The sequence below is a fragment of the Lynx canadensis genome, chromosome B1 (genome assembly GCF_007474595.2).
Source record: "Lynx canadensis isolate LIC74 chromosome B1, mLynCan4.pri.v2, whole genome shotgun sequence".
In the NCBI taxonomy this organism is placed as follows: Eukaryota; Metazoa; Chordata; class Mammalia; order Carnivora; family Felidae; genus Lynx; species Lynx canadensis.
Genome location: NC_044306.2, coordinates 199,688,903 through 199,707,875, shown reverse-complemented (window position 1 = coordinate 199,707,875; position 18,973 = coordinate 199,688,903). Strand labels below are relative to the sequence as shown.

Below are 18,973 nucleotides of genomic sequence, written 5' to 3'. Positions count from 1 at the left end.
GGAGGGAGGGAGGTGATTTGAAAGGCTGATTGCCTTTAGTTGCTGTGGAAGTGTTTCCTCATGTAAAAGGAACTAATGCCTCTGGGCAGTAGAAAGTAAACGGTCAGAGTAAAAGAACACTCCCTCACAGTTTATATTTTTATTGTAAAGTCAGCATTTTTTGTTTTATAATCACAAGTTATCACGAGTTATTAGCCCACCATATATTAAAATGGGAAAACTCTCCAGTTTAGCTTCTGACCCCTGCTTAGGACCCAGAATGGTTTGAAGACTGTCTCTTCTGGGGCATCGTGATCCCAGCTCCAACACCTACTGACACTTCTGGGCACCAGCTCCCCCATTTAAAAAAATAATTTTTTTTTAGGGCGCCTGGGTGGCTCAGTCGGTTGAGTGTCCGACTTCGGCTCAGGTCATGATCTCATGGTTCGTGAGTTCGAGCCCCACGTCGGGCTCTGTGCTGACAGCTCAGAGCCTGGAGCCTGTTTCAGATTCTGTGTCTCCCTCTCTCTCTGCCCCTCCCCCGTTCATGCTCTGTCTCTCTCTGTCTCAAAAATAAATAAATGTTAAAAAAAAATTAAAAAAAAAAAGATAAAATAATTTTTTTTAACTTTTTATTTATTTTTGAGAGACAGAGAGACAGGGCGTGAGTGGGGGAGGGGCAGAGAGAGAGGGAGACACAGAATCCAGAGCAGGTTCCAGGCTCTGAGCTTTCAGCACAGAGCCCGACGCGGGGCTCAAACCCACGAACTGTGAGATCATGACCCGAACTGAAGTAGGACCCTTAACCGACTGAGCCATCCAGGTGCCCCACCAGCTCCCCCATCTTTAAAATGGGAGTGATGTTCCGACTTCAGCCAGGTCACGATCTCGCGGTCCGTGAGTTCGAGCCCCGCGTCGGGCTCTGGGCTGATGGCTCAGAGCCTGGAGCCTGTTTCCGATTCTGTGTCTCCCTCTCTCTCTGCCCCTCCCCCGTTCATGCTCTGTCTCTCTCTGTCCCAAAAATAAATAAACGTTGAAAAAAAAAAAATAAAAATAAAATAAAATGGGAGTGATGATACCTACCTTTCAGGGGTACAGGGGGGGAGGGTGTGAGGTTGTCATTGGTGCTGCCTTTGCTTACTGCTCTCCTTGTGTGTTGAGACACTCCCCCACTCCCGTCTTGGTCTTGGGATGTCTTTCTGAGCTGCCCTATGGCCAGTCCTCTCCTCCCTTTTCCCCTTCAGCCTGGCATCTGCCTGCTTCTGCTGGCTCAGCCTCACTGTCCCCTCAACTCCACAGGCTACCCTTTCCTTCAAGGTCATTTGGTGATGCTTGTTATGCAGGCCTCTCTTCCTTGGTTACATGGAATCCCAAGGAATAATAATATCTGAACTGGCTCTTATTAAAAATGTACACAATGTACTGTATGTATAAATCCCTGCGTATATAACAGATTTCTAAATACTTCGTATTGTTTTTTGCCAAAAGAAAGCTATTAGCATACTGTAGCCCACCTTTGTCTAGTTCCTGTTTGCAGGGGAAGAGAAAAAAACATGGCTGCAGCATGGTGTCATGGAAGGGCTTACAGACTAGGCTGGTTTCACTGCCTGGCCTCTGTCCTGGGCTATGACCTGGACAATTTATTTAAACTCTGAGTCTGCACTTTCTTGTGGTTTGTTGTGAGCATTATGTGAGCTAGCTTACCAAACCGCACATCTTACATTAGCGTGTGGATCCATTGCTCAACACCAAGGACTGGGCTGTATCCTTCCTTCAGATTTAGCACTGGGTGTCAATTAGATTTGCCCAGATACCAAATGAAATTAAAATGTAGATTAGAAAGGGAGTTTTTTCTATTCACCAGCTACCTGATCTTGTATGCAGAAAATTTTAAGGCATCTACCAAAATAAAGTAGTAAATTGGTTTGTCCAGGTTGCAGGATACAAAACCAATACACAAAAATCAGTTTAATTTTTATATATTCTCAGTGAACAATCTGAAAATGAAATTTAAGAGGCAACAATTCCCTTATAGCATCAAAAGGAATAAAGTACTTAGGGAGTAAATTCAGCCACAGTGTAAAACTTCTACTTTGAAAATTATAAAACATTGTTGAAAGAAATTAAAGATGACCCAAATAAATGGAAAAACTTCCCAAGACCGTGTCAGTATACCCCAAATTGATCTACAGTTTTAGTGCATTCTTCATCAGAGTGCCAGCTGGCTTCTCTGTAGAAATGAACAGGTCAATTCTGAAATCCATGAGGGATGTACGAGGAACTCAAGATAGCCAGAACAGCCTTGAAAAGGAACACGTAAGAGGACTCACACTTCCCAACTTCAGAACTCACAACAGCAGCAGTAACACAGGGTACGTATAGGATAGGTGTACAGAGCAGCGGGATTGAACTGAGAGTCCAGAACTAAAACCGTGTATGTGCGGCCAGCCGATTTCCGACAGGCGGGCCAAGACGCCTCACTGGGGCGGGAGCAGTCCCTTCAGGTGGTGCCGGGAGCAGGGGACAACCACACGCACAAGGGCGGCTCCACACTTAACCTCACCTTATACAAAAGTTAACTCAAAACAGACCAAAAACCTAAACGGATCTGGGACCTAAAAGCTCTTTGGGCTGAATCTTCCCGACCTCAGATCTGACCAAGGATTACTGAGGACAGGACACCCAAAGCACAAGTGGCAACAGGAAAAGCTGAACAAATGGGCTCTCGTCAAAGTGAAACCCTTTTCTGCTGCTTCGACGGGCAGTAAAGCTAGAAAGTGAAAAGATCGCCCATAGAGTGGGAGCAGGTGTGTGTGGATCCCACACCTGATAAAGGGTCTGCGTCCAGAATGTACAAAGGATGCTTTAGACCCAACAACAAGATGATAAATTAAAAGCGGGCAGAGGATCTGAACAGAAATTTCTCCAAGGAAGACATACAGGTGGCCAATGCACATGAAAAGATGCACATCGTTGGTCCTCAGGGAAATGGACATCAAAACCACAACGAGATGCCATCTCACACCCACCAGGACGACTACGCAGATACAGGCACACCTCAGAGTCACCGTGGATTCGGTTCCAGACCACCACACGGAAGGGAGTCAGAGGAAACTGTTGGCTTCCCAGTGCGTATGAAAGTCATGCGTACACTTTGTGGGGTCTGTTCTGTGTGCAGCAGCATACGCGTAAAAGGACAGTGTGCATACCTTCATCAAAAAATACTGCTAAAAAAAAAAAAAATTAAAAAAAAAAAAAAAGGGGGCGCCTGGGTGGCGCAGTCGGTTAAGCGTCCGACTTCAGCCAGGTCACGATCTCGTGGTCCGTGAGTTCGAGCCCCGCATCGGGCTCTGGGCTGATGGCTCAGAGCCTGGAGCCTGCTTCCGATTCTGTGTCTCCCTCTCTCTCTGCCCCTCCCCCGTTCATGCTCTGTCTCTCTCTGTCCCAAAAATAAATAAACGTTGAAAAAAAAAATTAAAAAAAATACTGCTAAAAAAATAAAAAATAATAAAAAAATACTGCTAAAAAAAATGCTGTCACATGAGCTTTCAGTGAGTCATAGTCACCGATCACAGATCACCCTAACAGGTGCAGTAATCATGAAACGGTTTGAGATACTGTGAGAATTACCAAAATGCGACACAGAGACACGAAGTAAACAAATGCTGTTGGAAAAATGGTGCCAACACTCTGGCTTGACGCGGGGTTGCCGCCCACCTTGCATTTGGAAAACCAGCGCAGTGCACGAAAGTGAAGTCCGAGTCCAAGGTGAAGTCCAAGGTATGCCTGTGATAACGAGCGTGGACAAGGATGTGGCGAAATCAGAGCCTTCGTTCAGGTGGAAGCTCTCCAGGCAGAGGATCCAGCCAGCGGAAGGGTCGAGGGGGAAAGGGGGCCCGGCACATGGAAGCACACGCACACACCCACGGTGGGGAGGCACAGGAGGAGACAAGATGGAGGCAGAAGCCGCGTGGACAGGCCGTCCGGGCCGCAGTGAAGGTTTCCCTCTGATTCTGTGTCTGGACGTGTTCAGGCTGAGGATGGCAGGTCCGGCACGCGGTCCAAGCCTCTCTGCTGCATGGAGTGGGACGGAGCGAGGGAGAGGTGGCCGCTGTGGGCCTGTCCGGACAGATTGCGATGTGGGCGCTGGGTGACAGGTGCGTGTCAGGGCAGTGGTGGAGACGAGGTGGTGGGCGGGAGGAATGCTCCAATTCCAGCCGTAGTTTGCAGCTGCAGATGAGTGAGTAGGTGGGATGGGACATGTGAGGGACAGAGCACCAAGGCCGGGGGCTTGAACAGCAGGGTGGGGGGACTGCAGGGAGGAGAGAGGGAGGAAGAGGAGTCTGACAGCAAGACTGGGAAGAGCGGGGGGTGGGGGTGGGAGGCTGGGGGAGAGGGCGACACCAGGATTCTCGTCTACGCATGCTAGGTCTGAGCCGGCTGGTGGATTTTCAGGTGGAAACTGCCCGTTGTGGGAGTGAGCCTAGAACTCGGGGAGAGCCTCAGGCCTGGAGACGCTTGGGAGTCATGGGGAGGGGTCACGTGGAGCCCCAGGCTTGCATCCCCTCCACCCCACCCCGAGAGCCCGTGGGGAAGGGGACAAGCCGTGCCCACCTCTGTGCGGCCCTGTTGTCTGGAGGCCCGTGACATTTCATCTCCATCCCGACCTTGATGCTGGGGGGGGGGGGTCATTCTTGTTCCCCCAACTGTCCCCACTTAGGGCCCACACATCTGCCCATGGACGTCATACTAAGTGGATCTACAGGTAGAAGAAGGGCTTTTTAGGTTCAGGCGACAGGGAATCTTTTTGTCTCATCTTTTCGGTGTTTCATTTCTCCTCTGAAACATGAGCTGTATTCTCAATAATACTTTAGTGTAGGACTAGGCGGTGTAGTTCTAGGCAGAGGGTGCCTTCTTGCTTGCCACACTCCCGACTTTTAAAAAGCCACTAGCTTTGTGACTTTTTATTTAGTCTGGAGTATCGGGGACCTCTGTGGTCAGGCAGACCTTCCGTCCACGTCTGAGGTTCAGGCCTCTTCCATATTCTTACTGTGCCAGGATGAGACTTTGACATACCCGTTTGTAATTTGTTTGCTCACATCGGTTTCCCCTGGTGCTAAGATGGGTGTGGCTATTTGTGAATACTGCCTGCACTTCTCAAATGAGCTCTGGTTCCTGCCTTCAGGGAACTCACAATTGATTGACGGGAGTGACCAGCTTCCAGCCCCTGAGAAAGTGACGCGTGCCCTGAGAGAGGGCACAGGTGGGAAGAACAGGGTCCACTCAGAGGGGACTTCAGGAGGCAGTGTCCTGAGAAATGAGTCTGGACCGAAAATGGAAGCTTTATCCTAGGCAGAGGGAACGGCATGTGAAATACTCCGAGGCCGGAAAGCATGGAGCCGTGTGGGACGCGGTTAGTGCAGCGTGTGCACAGGGGAGGGTTCTGTGGGGACTGAGGCTGGGCCGTGTCGAGGGCCTGTTGGGCCGAGAGCTTGCACGTGAGTCTTGGGGCCGGGCCACTGGAGGTCTGCATCGAGGACGGCGTGAAGAGCACCGTGCTTCAGGCCAGCTTTTATGACAGCAGGTCAGGGTGGCCCCCGGTGGCTGTCCGTGTGAGCATGTTGTAGAGTGCGCGTCCTCTTAGCAAATTCTGTGTTCCAGCTCAGAGCTCCTGATGTGAACAGACGCTTCTCATCTTGGTGTTCTTCTCCGGAAGCAACATCAGAGGAGAAGCTTGACTCGGCTCCCATAACAAGGACAAGCAGGAAACACAGGGCCCTTGGGGTGGGGGTGGGGTGAGTGAAATGTGCAGAGGTTCCTGCCTGAAGATGGCCTCTCAGAAAAACACCCGCCAGTTTCTAAAGGTGCTTTCAGCCTACGTTTTATGTATAAATTCTCCACGTTTATTATATTTACGTGTATATTTAGTATATATACATCATATATAAACTTTATAAATACAGTTCTGGCAAAAACAGCCATTTTTTTTTTTTAAACGTGCACAATGTTCTAGATACATGGAGGCTTTTTGTGATGATGTATCTGGAATAATAATACCTAAATTGGTGCTATCACACATTCTTTTCCCGTATCATAGTCTCAAAACCAACACTCTGGACTTTCGCGCATCTCAACGGGGCCGAGACCAGCTATGGGAAAGTTACTGAGGTTGAGGGAGGAAACAAAAAGAAGCCGTACCCAGCGCCAGGCTCACGAGCCTAGAGGCACCGCTGAGACACCAGACACACTCATCTTTAGAAAGAGAGACCCCACAGGGCGCCTGGGTGGCTCAGTCAGTTCAGCATTCGACTCTTGGTTGCTGCTCAGGTCGTGAGGTCACGGTTCATGAGATCGAGCCCCATGTCGGGCTCTGCATGGACAGCGTGGATGGAGCCTGCTTGGGATTCTCTCGCTCCCTCTCTTTGCCCGTCCTCTGCTAGCTCTCTCATAAAATAAGTAAATTAACTTAAAAAAAAAAAGACCCCATTACAGTCTCCATCAAGGATGGGTCACTTCCGTCCACTGCCCTGTTCCCACTGCACACCCCTTTTGACCTCGCGGGCCTCTCTAACGTGCTGGTGCAGCCCTTCCTAGGAGCCCGAGCCATTGGTGCACTTCATCAAGCATCCATCACGCATTTGTGATTGCAGTTAAAAAGTTCTCTAAAAGGTCCAGTCAACAACAGTTGATGCGCAGGCATCCGTTCCCGGGGTACACCCGGAGCCTCCAAGTACAGACTGGCACACGGAGCGATTGTACCACGGAGAGATCCAGATGAGCGAAGGGTTATCCGTGGGGTGACGGGACGTGAAGAACCATGTATCCTTGCAGTGGAATATCCTGCAGCATTTCAAGAGAATGAGGCAGATCTGTGTGACGGATTCGGGATAATCTCCCAAACACAGTGAAGTCCTACACAGCAAGTTTTATAAGCCACTGTGTACACACACTGGATTGAAGTGGGGGGGGTGGTGCAGAGAATTACATAGGTGTTTGTATGCGAACACACTGGTTAAGGTCTGTGAGGCCACACCAAATGCTAACAGTGGTTCCTTCTGGGGGAGGAATAGGATTAGGGAGTGGTAGGTCCTGGCTTGGCGTTTTTTTTTTTTTTTTTTTAACTTTTTAACGTTAATTTATTTTTGAGACAGAGACAGAGCATGAATGGGGGGAGTGTCAGAGAGAGGGAGACACAGGATCTGAAGCAGGCTCCAGGCTCTGAGCTGTCAGCACAGAGCCCGACGAGGGGCTCGAACTCACAGACCCCGAGATCGTGACCTGAGCCAAAGTAGGAGGCTTAACCGACTGAGCCTCCCAGGCACCCCTGTCCTGGCGTTTTTTTTTTAGTGAAAATACCCTTATATTGCAGTGTTTAAACAGTAGAGGGAGAGCATGCGTGAGCTTGTGTTTTGTGGTAAAACACACTTGAAGACTGGCCCTTTGGTTTGCAGCCGTTGCTGAAGTCACTGTGGCACTGAGACTGTGCAGGGGGCGCCTTCTGCCCACGCGCACACACGTGGGCACACGCACATGCACATAATGCACGCACAAGCTTAAACACTGTGGAAGGGTCATGGTACAGCGCCCGAGTATGAGCCAGCAGATGACCGAGTGTGGACAAGCTGTAAGAGCTCATGCTTGCAGTGTGCCTGCATCCCAAGCCAGCATCAGCACCGTCTAAAAGGAAGTATTTTGCCTTCTGTTTCTCTTTTCTTTCTTTTCTTCTTCCTCTTCTTCTTCTTTTTTTTTGTTTCTTTAACAGAAAAGGTTCCGGCTGAATCCCAACCCAAATTGGGCACGTGGGGAGACGGCAAAGGTGAAGACGAATTATCCCCAGAAGAAATACAGATGGTAAGGCTGCTCTCTGCCCAGTCGGGTGTTGTTAACTAGTGTTGGTAAGACTGTTTCCCCAAGTAGGAGGTCATCCTGAACGCCTTTGCCCTGATCGTTACAGCGAGTTTTCAAAATTATAAATACATATTGTGGATACAACTTTTCCACCTGATTTCCTAGTTCTTCATATGCTTTTCATAAGTTTTAAATTTGCTGTAGCATAATTAAAGAAGAAATTGCCTTGGAATGATTGTACTAATATTAGATTTCTTTTCAGCTGTGGTAAAATAGTCCTCCAGACTAAATGGGTCTTTTATAATTACCTCTGTGCTGCTTTTTAATTGTTTGAACTGCCGATGCTATGCTAACGTGGAGAGAGCAGAAGTAATGCCTGAAAAATGTAGTCACACCTTGACTGCTAAGGTCCAGTTGCCAATTGTAGGTTGTCCGCTCTGGGTGAGTTTCAAAAGGAAACTGACAGGTTTGGCAGGAGCCCCCGCCAGCTCCTTGAGAGCAGTGTCTGCCCACAGTGCGTCTGGACGTTGGCGTGACGGAGCCCAAGGGAATACGCCGTCTGTGGTTGGGAGCAGACATTTCCTAGCGCTGCCCTGGCGGAAGGCTGTCCTCGGCCTGAAGAGCGGGGAAGCTGGTTCCCACGCGGCGTGCTTTCAGTGGCTGTCCCTGACAAATGACAGCAACTCACTTCACACCGTGGTTGACAGTGGACAGAACTTTTCCAGGGCTCGTTTTCTCCCTGGTCCCGTTCACGATCGTGTTCAGAGGTGGTGGGGCATTACCGTCTCCTTTTAACTTTGGCAGAATCAGTAGAGTGTCTGGCCCGAGGTCCCCCGGTTGTTAATAAGCGGTAGAGCTTATGACTGATCGGTTCACACATTTCTGACCCAAGTCGCCTGTGGAAGAAGAGAAGTAGAGTTCTGAGCCGAAGCCCTGTCACATCAGAACAGGGTCCGGGCGCGTCCCAGCCTCGAGCCCCTCTGACCGAGGCACTCGTGTTGCCAGCCTCTTCCTCTTCACGGCTGTCTTCGTGTCTCGCGGGTCCCAAGTGTTACGTCCTCAGAGAGGCCTTCCCGGCCACCCGGTCTGTGGCAGCCCCCGGCCACTCTGTCCCCGTACCCCACTTTATTCCCTCATCCCTCCACTAGAACACAAGTGCCACGAGAGCAGGAACTTTTCCGCTTTCGTTGCCATATTCCCAGAGCCTAGAGTGGTTTTTGGGTGGGTGAGTGCCTTTGATGAGCATAAACGACAGGCAGGATCACCAGTAAGAACTCTGAGATATACAAGCTTTAAGTCATTACTGTTATTATGTACACTTATGAATGCTCCCTAAATGCCAAGCCGGTATGCATGTTGTCTTACTTGATCTTTATAACAGTCCAGTGAAGTAGGAATTGTCCCTCTGTACACGTGAAAAAGAATAAGTCACAGAACCTCTAAAGCCCTCCACGGTCACCGAGCCAGTAGAACAGGCAAGCCGAGTCCTGTGCCCTGAGCCCTGCACTTTTCCCCTGTGTCATAGTTCATGGGAGTCCCCGGTGGGATCTGGGCGCGTAAGGGAGTGTAGCCTGTGTAGGAGCCTCGGGGCAAACTGACACGGACAGGCTGGCAGAGGAGCAAGCCACGCCAGGCCCACTGAGAGACGTCACACGCACAGGTCTGCAGGCAGGGCCCCGAGAGGGTGGCCAGGTGCGCCTGCCTGTTCCTTGAACGCTGGCTGCCGAGGGCAGAGAACTGGCTCAGAACCTTCTTGCTCTCCAGACTTCCTGTTTCTTCTCCAAGCCTGACCCACTTGGTGTGGTTGCTGTTGTTTGTTGTTGTTTTTTCGTTTTTATATTATTATTATTTATTTTCGAGAGAGCGCAAGTGGGGAGGGGCATAGAAAGAGGGGGAGACAGAATCCGAAGCAGGCTCCAGGCTCTGAACTGTCAGCACAGAGCCCAGTGCGGGGCTTGAACTCACGGACCGCGAGATCATGACCTCAGCTGAAGTCGGACGCTTCACCGACTGAGCCACCTGGCCACCCCAGGCCTGACCCACTTGTGGCCCCCTCACCCTTGCACTAGTGACTGAGTGAGCTGACCAGGAGGTTCTAGAACATCGCAGTGCCAGGCAGGTGCTCACAGGCTCCCTCAGCCTTTCCCCTTCGGTGTGGCAGGCGGTGAGGAGACACAGGCAGGCTCTCCCTTGCACAGGATGGATGGGACTGGACAGGGCTCGGGCTCCTGGGTCACAGCTGCGCGTGTGCAGAGAGGACAGTGGTGTGAAAGCAGCGTGAAAGGTCATGCAGGTGGCAGTGGCAGCTCGATGTGTATTTTATACACAGTACAGTTCCACATTTATCCCCCCCCCCCCCCCCAGGTTGACTGGTTTCCTGTCCGGGCTCCGAAGCACAAAACTGATTGCAGTGATTGTACTCTTAGCCGTGACTTTCCTGGGACTTCTTTGGGGTGTCCCTTCAGAACCTGTGGTACTTCGTCTGGAATAATCAGCAGGGCTATCTTTGTTCATTACAGACAAAAATAGCTATCTTAACGGACTAAAACAACTTCAAACGGCTCACCAGGCCCCTGCCATTCTCCAGGTTCTCCCGGGTTCCAGAGTGCACCCTCTGACCTTGAGTAGGTGCTCACTGCTCCCCAGACTCAGATGTGGGAGCCAGAGGCCTCGAGAGTGGAGGGTGGCCGGGGAAAGGCTGCAGCGTGGATCCTAGTTAATCAGGAGGTGATGAGGGGCTGGCCAGGGTGCGGCAGCGGAGACAGAAAGGAGAGGTGCAGGGGACTGGACTGAGCTGGGCTGGGCTGGGCTGGGCTGGGAGGAGGAGGAGCCTGGAGCTTTCTGACTTGGGAAGACAATGCAGGCAGTCAGAAGGGAGAGGCGGCTGGGTGGGGCAGGGATGCTGAATTCCATTTGAGACCCGTGGGTGTTCGAGGCGCCTCTGGGACATCCAGGGCAAGTGTCTGGTGGGCAGTGGCCTTGATGCTCAGGCTGGAGACGTGAATGTGGGAGGCATCCTACTGCTGATGTGTGAAACTGTGCGTGCTGGGGAGAGAGGGGAGAGGCCGAGGACGTCCCCTGGGGACTCTCCACGGGGAGGCAGGTGGAGGCAGAGAAGCCAACAAGTCAAAGTAAAGGACGATTAGGTCACACCCCCTTCTTATAGCCAAATGATGGCAAGTTTCTTAAAGTCTCACTTTTTTTCTTCAATTTGTACAAAATAATTTTCTTAATGGAAATAATGGCTTAATATTTCCCTCGAATAATGTAACAGGACCACATCTCTTTGCTAGAGAAAAAAATATGTGTAACTCTGCTTCATGAATGCATTTGTACGTAAGCAGAATATACTTCATAAAGGAAGTAGCTAGAATAAGTCAGCTGTTTGCCAGAGAAGTTTGCCTTTCTCCTGTTGGTCGTGGTGAGCATAGGCAGTTTGTTAACCTTGCCGATGCGCGACCTTTGGAAGCCTCCGGGCACGTGGTGGGGTGGGCCAGACGAAGGCGCGTGGCAGGGGCGCCTCGTCCACTGATGCTCCGTTCCACTGAGAGATGATGAATGAGCGTGGGCTCAGGGACCTGGCAGAGTTGCTTACCAATCCTCTATCACTTCCTGTCTGTGTAGTTTGGGGCAAGAAAACTAGCCTTCCTGCACTTCAGGATGGCAAGAATCAGCACCCCATGGAATGGTCGGGAATGCAGTAGCGGATAGAGGGTGCCTCACGGAGTGTGGGGCACATAGTAATGTCTGCTCGGCCGGCGGTGGCCCCCACGCTGGGACGCTGGCTCTGTCCCTGTGCACACCTGCGTTCACTGCACATGTCCGGGATGTGGTTGGAGCTAATGCAGGTGAAGAAGAAAGGTTCACGTCATAAAGCTTTTCTGTGCATAATGACTGTTGACGCCCCATGTTCCCTCTTCTGTGTCCTGTCCTGAGTGGCTGTCTAAAAACATGTTACTGACCATTCCCAGTGATGCGGGTTATTTCAGGGTCCCAGTCTCAGTGACTAAAGCAGTCAGAACCGGCAAGAGTTCCCTCATTTGTGTTGTTTTACTGCCAGTGGGTGGGCAGAAGGCTGTAACGTTCAGAACTTCCATGGCAAGCTCTTAAGTGTTCACTTAACTTCTCTTGTAATTGGGAACAATAGCCAAGTACCACATCTTACGGGCTGACTGACCCAAATCTTACTTAACAGGCTCAAGCCTGAAAATGAAGAGAAATAAATACGACACTATTGGTTTTAAATTGCAAAGTGTTGTAGCAAATTGTGGTCATAATTCATAATCACTGTTTTGGAATTTTTCCTCAGGGTAAAATAATGAATTAAGCCCTATAATATCAATTTAATTCATTATTTCACCCACAGGAGCAGTTGTTACGTGTCCCAAAATGGTTGCTGAGTGTTATGTGATTTGCACACTGAATTTCCATTTATAACTCCTGATGCAGGTATATTAACGTTTGAGTTACTATAAGCAGATGTTTTGCGGTCAGGCTGAGTGGGACCAGATTGTTTTCTGATGTTACATAGAGAAAATACCTCCTTTGTAAGCCTGCATTCAGTTTACTCGCCTCAAGTGAAACCACCTGCATTTATTGATGTATCCCTTAGGATAATTTTTAAAGCCATGCGCATGACTTCCGTTCCTAAATCTGCATGAAAGGTGTCCCTAGCCCTCGTCCCCTGTGGTAGGCCGCTGGAAGCACCAGGTGGGTGGCTGGCAGGGCTCGTGATCTGGGCCCAAACTCAGCTCCTGGCAAGAACTGTTGGTAGAATCTGGGCACCACGCAGCCGAGGGCTGAGGTCCACACCCTGGGGAGGTTTCAGGTTCACAGGGGTAGCGGTGGGGATGGAGGTGAGGGTCACAGAGCCATGTGAACGCAGGCGTTTGGCATAGATGAGGCGCATCTGAAGAACCGGAGAGGTCCTGGGCCGTGGTGGTGGGGGCAGACTGCTCTCTAGGCCGAGCCCCTGTGGGTCCCAGCCCCTGTGGGTTCCTAGTCTTTGGTCCAGTTAGCTGCTCTTGCCTCTTTGCAATGCAAACAACTTCTTGTGGCTTCATCTTGTACCCAAAGGCCTTTTGTAGGAGTGATTTTCTTTTTAAAACTATAGTAAAGAGGATTAGATTAGAAAAGGATTTCTGTAACAGTGCATTCACAGTGTGGATTTGTATCCCTTAAAGCAGATAATAAACCCTTTTGGGGCCCTCTGTTTGGAAATCTGACTTCTAAATGGAATGAGGCAGTTAATACTGCCTAACACGCATGTAACACACAACACATGCCAAGTACGGCCCTGACCGCTTGAGTGTTTATTAATGTAGCCACCCCGTGTGGTAGGGACTGTCGCTGGCCCCATTTTACAGCGAGCTCCCAGGTCCTAGGCCTTTAAATGTGGTGCCTGCCGCCATGCTTGAGCGGTCAGGGGAACTTGCTCCAGACATCCATCTGTGTTGAGCGAAAGCACTGCATTTTGGTGGGAGACCAAACAGTATGGAGTGGAAGGAGCCACGGCAGGAGGCCCACACAGACAGGCTGGCTGCTGTCATGCCTCTCGGGCCCTGCTTGTCCACCTTCCTTGTCCTGCAGGCCTCGTGTCCCGCTTTCTAGTGCCTCACAGAACAGGGGGCCCTGTGACAGGCAGGCCGGTCTTCCCCGGGCCGGGGGGGGGGGGGGGGGGGGGGGAGGTCCCCCACCCCTGTCCTTGGTGCTGACTGTGGAGACCAGGCCTCCTTGGCTACTGCACCTTGTGAGGTCCCTGTCCCTCTGGGGGACGGATGCCACGCCAGCCAGCTGCCGGCGAGCCCCAGTGAATGCTGTGTGAGTGCCCCAGAACCTGCTCAAGTCACAGTGCCCTCTAAAATTTGAAACCAGAGAGGTGGAAGGGGCCTTCAGAATATTTCATGACTCATTTTGCGTATCTGGAATCTCAGTCCCAGGAGATTAATAATAGTTAACACTTAGTGAGGGCTTTGTATGTGCCACGCACTCTGTACGCAACTTTACATGCATTATTAGCGCGTCTTTCTCTAGTAAGTACTGTCTCCGTCCCATTTTAGTGACAAAGACAGAGGCACAGAAAAGTTACCTGCCTAAGGGCATATAGCTTTGAAGGTAAAGGAGCCATCATCATCCCTCCCCACCCTCGGCATCAGGCAGGAAAGGATAAGAATCACTATGTCGTCTGTTCACAAAGAGGCCCTGTCACATGACAGGCCGGACAGAAGCCAGTGACTGGTCCAGGGGTCAGTCACCCCAGGAGTTCCCATTGAGGCCACAGGGGCTGGCTCGCTGAAGTCCCGGGCGTGTCCACCAACTGCCCCTGCCGGCCGGCACCTGCCGCTCCCTGCCTTCCTCTGCAGAGGAGGGGTGAGGTGTACAGGTTGGCCATCAAGACAGCATCGGAAACCACCCTGAAATGTGGCACAGGTGAATGTTGTCAGCGGCCTGGCCATTACCTGATCTGCCTGAGCCCTGCCACACCCCATTAAGTGGGTCCCTCGCACCTGGCTATGGGAAAAACAGGTGGTGTTTTTGAAGACACAGCTCCATTGTAACTCCCGCCCCCAAATGGGGGCCGCTTTCCGTAAAGGTCCTGGCCACGCCAAACTCTCCCCTCAGCCCTGTCACCGCTTGATCCCTTGAGGCATTTGTTTCTTTTGCTCCGCCCCCCTTTGCTCCCCCCCACCCCACCCCCACCCCCAATGGGTACTTCTCAGGTGGCATTAAGAACCCATAGGTTGAAAGGAAATCAGAGCCAGAATCTGATCCTGCTGCTGACAGGAGTCCTTCAGAAGTAACAGCTCCCCAGAACCCCGAGAGGGGGAGTGGGTGCCTCATGCCCAGAGCTGGGGAGGGGACAGAGAGGGCTTTGTTCCGGGGGACATTCCCGCAGTAAACCACCTCAAACCCCTAGTCTTGCTTACGAGTAGTTTAGAAAGCATAAAAGGTCTGAGGATTTAGAAGGACAGGGCCGTATTTTGTCATTAAAAAAATAAGAAAATGCCCCCTCTTCCAGCCCCCTGAGAAAAACCCTGAGTAATACCTGGGAGAATTAGTGAAAGTAAATGAGCACCTACATGCTGAAGTAATTGTTTTTTTCCTTAAATTACTGGGCTCTGAAGTAACTGTTGAGTTGACAGCTAACAGGGCTGATAGCTTCAAACTCAAGAGAGTGAAGTTTTTATTCCCTTAAATAGCCTGATTTCATAATTAGAAGGGCCGTCCTGGTACCGTGTCAGCATCCTGCCCGTGCTTGAGGCGGCCCAGCAGAGCGCCCCCCGCCGGCCCTTCTGGAAACTGTGCCGGCCCACCCATTTTCTGACCCAGTAGGTCTGGAGTGCAGTGGAGGCCCCTTTGTGTTTTGACAAGCAGGGGGACTGACAACCGGTGCCCTGCAGTGTGGTAGGCCCTGCATTGTGCTGGGGCCAGAGGAGAAAGCCCCTCCCCAGGCGGGAAGACGGCCCCCCAACAGGGGCAAGAAGTGTAGCGATGGATCAAGTGCAGGGGAGTTTTATATTATAAAGGACAGGAGATGGTAGGTGATTAAACCTGCCTTGGGGCGTCTGGTCACTAGGAAGGTGCCTCGGCTGGGTTTCGAGGAAACAGTCGGAGACCCCCGCGGGGTGGGGGGTTGGTGCGCGGCGGCCTCCATCAGCTCTCATCTAGTCTGTGCAGGGGTGAGGCAGTGTGCTGCAGGAGAAGGCTGCGCCTCAGCGCTGATCTACAGGGCCACGGACAGGGCCGGCCTGGTGCGGTGTGACGTGACTGGCATCTTAGATCACTCTGACGGAGGGGTGGGGGGCAGATTGGAGGAGAGTGAGAGGTGATGAGGGCAGAGCACAGGCACCAGGGAGGGAATGGATGCAGCAAGGGTGCGGGTGAACTGGCAGACAGGACGGGAGGGTGCCCGCGTGGAGGGCTGGGTGGGGGGGCTGGGAGGGGAGGGGGGCAGACGGAGCAGAGAGTGAGCACAGCACATGCCCTCCCTGTGAAGTCAGGGGGCGACTGGGCAGGGAGAACGTGAGTCCCTGCACGTGACCTGCTCAGCACGGTGTCTGCTGTGACTTCCCTAACCGTTGTTTTCCCTCCATTGTTGTTTCACTGAGCAAGTCTGGTTGGAGCCTCGGTTGGATCGCAGAGCCTGGGAGGCCCAGAGCTCACCTCCACCCGTCCCCCCACACAGCGCCTGGCGCAGACCGCGCCTCCGAAAACAGCTGTGGACGGGACTGACGCTTTAGTAGATGTGAAGGAAAGAACGCGCGTGAGGCCTTCTCGGACTTGGGTTTGACGCGTTCCCACCCTCAGGCAGCTCCTAGTCAAGGGGGAGTTTGGGACATGCACAGCTTATTACCGGGCTGAAAATGGCTAACGTCCTGAGAGATCTTCACGAGGTTTCACAAGGTGCTAGGCCAAGGTTAGAAACTGGAGAAAGAAGTTCCAGCTCAGGGGCCGGGACAGGTCACGGAGAAGGTGGCGTTCGCGCTGGGGCTGTGGGACGTGGGCCCCCGCCCGGGGCTGAGTACACGCTCAGGCAGTGGAGTGGGCGTCCGAAGGCGGGGTTGCGGGTCCCGCAGCGAGGAGGAGATCTGGCCCCGCGGCACGGCGAACCCTCAGACGTGCCATCCTCTTGTGGGGCTGGTGTCAAGTTGGCAGGAACGGTGGGGGCAGCAGCTGTCTGCTCCGAGTTTACGCGGCTCCGATGGGCTCCCGGGTGTCAGGGTGGCGCCCTCACCCAGACTGAGTCCTGAAGCCCGATCGCCAGCCTGAGCCCGGAAACACAGCGCTTCGGGCTGCTGGGCCTGTGTTCCTGTCACGGTGGACTGGCCAAGGCGTGGCTCTGAAATGAGACTGCCCTGCCCTCAGCTGAGCCGCTGGAGCTCAGCGCCCCACTTAAGAGAGTGCCAGAGGGAGACAGAGCAGCAGGAAGGACGGCAGGCGACCCGCCCCGCCCCGCCCGCACCTTCCCAGGCGTCACGTCGGCTCACAGGCAGGGAGAAGTCCGGCCACAGGGATGTTTTCACACTGATGCCGCATCCCTCCACGCCAGAAGGAGGGACTCTGTGGCCACCCTCGGAGGGCAGATCGAAGATTTCCGAGCAGATGCCTTGCTAGACCTTGCCTTTGACCGTGTTGCTTTTGAGTATGACGTCACCCTTAGTGTGTTTGTCTCCTCACAGTTTGAACAAGAGAACCAGCGCCTAATTGGTGAGATGAACAGCCTGTTCGATGAAGTGAGGTATGTATGTGGTTCCTAGGAGCTGATGGCCTCAGCTTTTCTAGGAACTGGGAACTTTTCATTTACTTCGATGGCCAGGCATCCCCTTGTGGCCCTGGCCACGTGCACCCCCCTCAGCCATTCGGGGTCAGGGCAGCTGCCCAACTTCAGTGACTCCCCTTAACCTGCGGGCCCTTGGGAGGTCACCCCCTCTGTGCTGCCTCCAGGCTTCCAGTGACCGCGCAAGTTGCACGGTTAGTGCCACCACGTGGGGGCTGTTAATTTCATGGCTCCCGGGTAAGGGGGCGGGCCTTGTGAGGGATGGCTGGCCAGGTGCAGCCTCCTGCATATGGCTCCGCTGGGGTCCGTCTGCCCCCTCAGCAAAGAGGTCGGCAGCGTGGAAGGAGAGTGGCCGTGCCCACGTGAGCCATCGCTGGCCCGCCCTCTAGGGGAGGCACGTGGGTGGGGCCTGTTTCCCCGAGAGTGTCTGGAGCATCTGGAAGGAAGGCCTGGGCTTTGGCAGGGAAATTAAACCCGCTGTGCTGTGGGCTCATCCAAAAGAAAGTGCGTCCTGACGCCGTACCCACAGCCCCCGGGGACTCTGATGGCACCTGTGCTCCTCTGCGGCCTCTGCCCTCGCTCTGTGGGCCTTGCGGTCCTTGCTCCGAGATTCAGTCCCCGCCCGCCTCACTTTTCCTTCCCACACCCGGAAGCACGGGAGGAGCGGCGGGCGGCGGCCGGCTGCCCCGACACGGCTCAGGCCCTGCCACCCCCATTTCTAGACCCGTGCCACCCCCCAGCCCACGCCCGGGGCGCCCTTGCTGGCCCTGAAACAGCGAGAAGCTCAGACGCTTGGTTGCTGAACCGAGATACGTTTTCAGACAGAACCGGAGGACTTTTCCTTTCGCCAGGAAGTTGGTTTGGGTGGCAGCACCCTGCCCCTCGACCTCCTGGGCGGTAACGACGTTGAGTGGTCGGCACACGCTGGCGTTCTGAGTCTCCGCCGCGTTACCGTGGTTACCGGGCCGGGTACGGGCCTTAGCATTCGAAGGCTGCCTGTTGCAACCAGGGGTGCAGACTCCGAGGCAGGGGCACCGCGGGTCAGCTTGCAGGGGAGGGCTGGTTCCGCAGTGCAGCGCGCCCCCTAAGCGAGAGACTTCAGAGGAGAGCCAGGAAGTGCAATGCCGGCCTCCTCCTTCCTGAGCCTGACGTGGTGCCCCCCCACGAATGATGTGGTGTCCCCTCCCTCTCTGGAGGCTGTGGTGGTGTCCCCTCCCATTTCTCACTTACGTGGTCCATTTAGAAATGTGTAACACTCCTGCTAGAACCACCACCTACTAATAGTTGTATGTAATTTTTTTTTCTTTAATGAAGGCAAATCGAAGGGAGAGTGGTTGAAATTTCCAGGCTCCAAGAAATATTCACAGAGAAGGTTTTACAACAGGTAAGAAAAAAATTACGATTTAAGGTTTAGCTAAAAAGAATCTACTGTGACATCTACTGTGACATCAGGGTGCTTGTTCTGAGGTTGCCTGATCTCTACAGCCATGTGCCCCGAGCCGCGTGGGTTCGTACAGCTCCTCACGTGAGGGCCTCCTGACCCCCCGGTGCAGCCTCTGTGCGGGGCAGGGAGCTCTCTGTACCTGACCCACTGCTGGCTGGCCCAGGCCGGACTGGGTGGGAGTCCAATGCCCACAGAGGAGGGAGTTGGGTAGATCTTCCTTCCGGGTGCCTCTGAGCTAGTTTTCCCGTCTGCAAACGGAGTGGCCCTCGCAGGACCGTCGTGAGGCTCGGAGATAACCCACAGGAAGCACCCAGCACACCTGGCGGGTCGACAGTGTGACTTAGGGCTCACACTTGGCCCTCTCAGAACGCCAGGTCCGTGCCACCTCAGGTGTCCCGTCCACACAGGAAATAGGGTTGTTCTCT

General features: G+C 53.0%; 1 protein-coding gene across 2 annotated transcripts in view; it reads left to right on the top strand.

The window, feature by feature from the left end:
• STX18 (syntaxin 18) overlaps positions 1-18,973 on the top strand; it is a 123,144-nt gene that overhangs the window by 101,265 nt on the left and 2,906 nt on the right. For both annotated transcript variants that reach the window (XM_030314214.2, XM_030314215.1), the window contains 3 exons: positions 7,742-7,830; positions 17,007-17,065; positions 18,419-18,488. In XM_030314214.2, the coding sequence (XP_030170074.1) occupies positions 7,742-7,830; positions 17,007-17,065; positions 18,419-18,488 (218 nt within the window). The remainder of the gene's footprint in view (positions 1-7,741; positions 7,831-17,006; positions 17,066-18,418; positions 18,489-18,973) is intronic.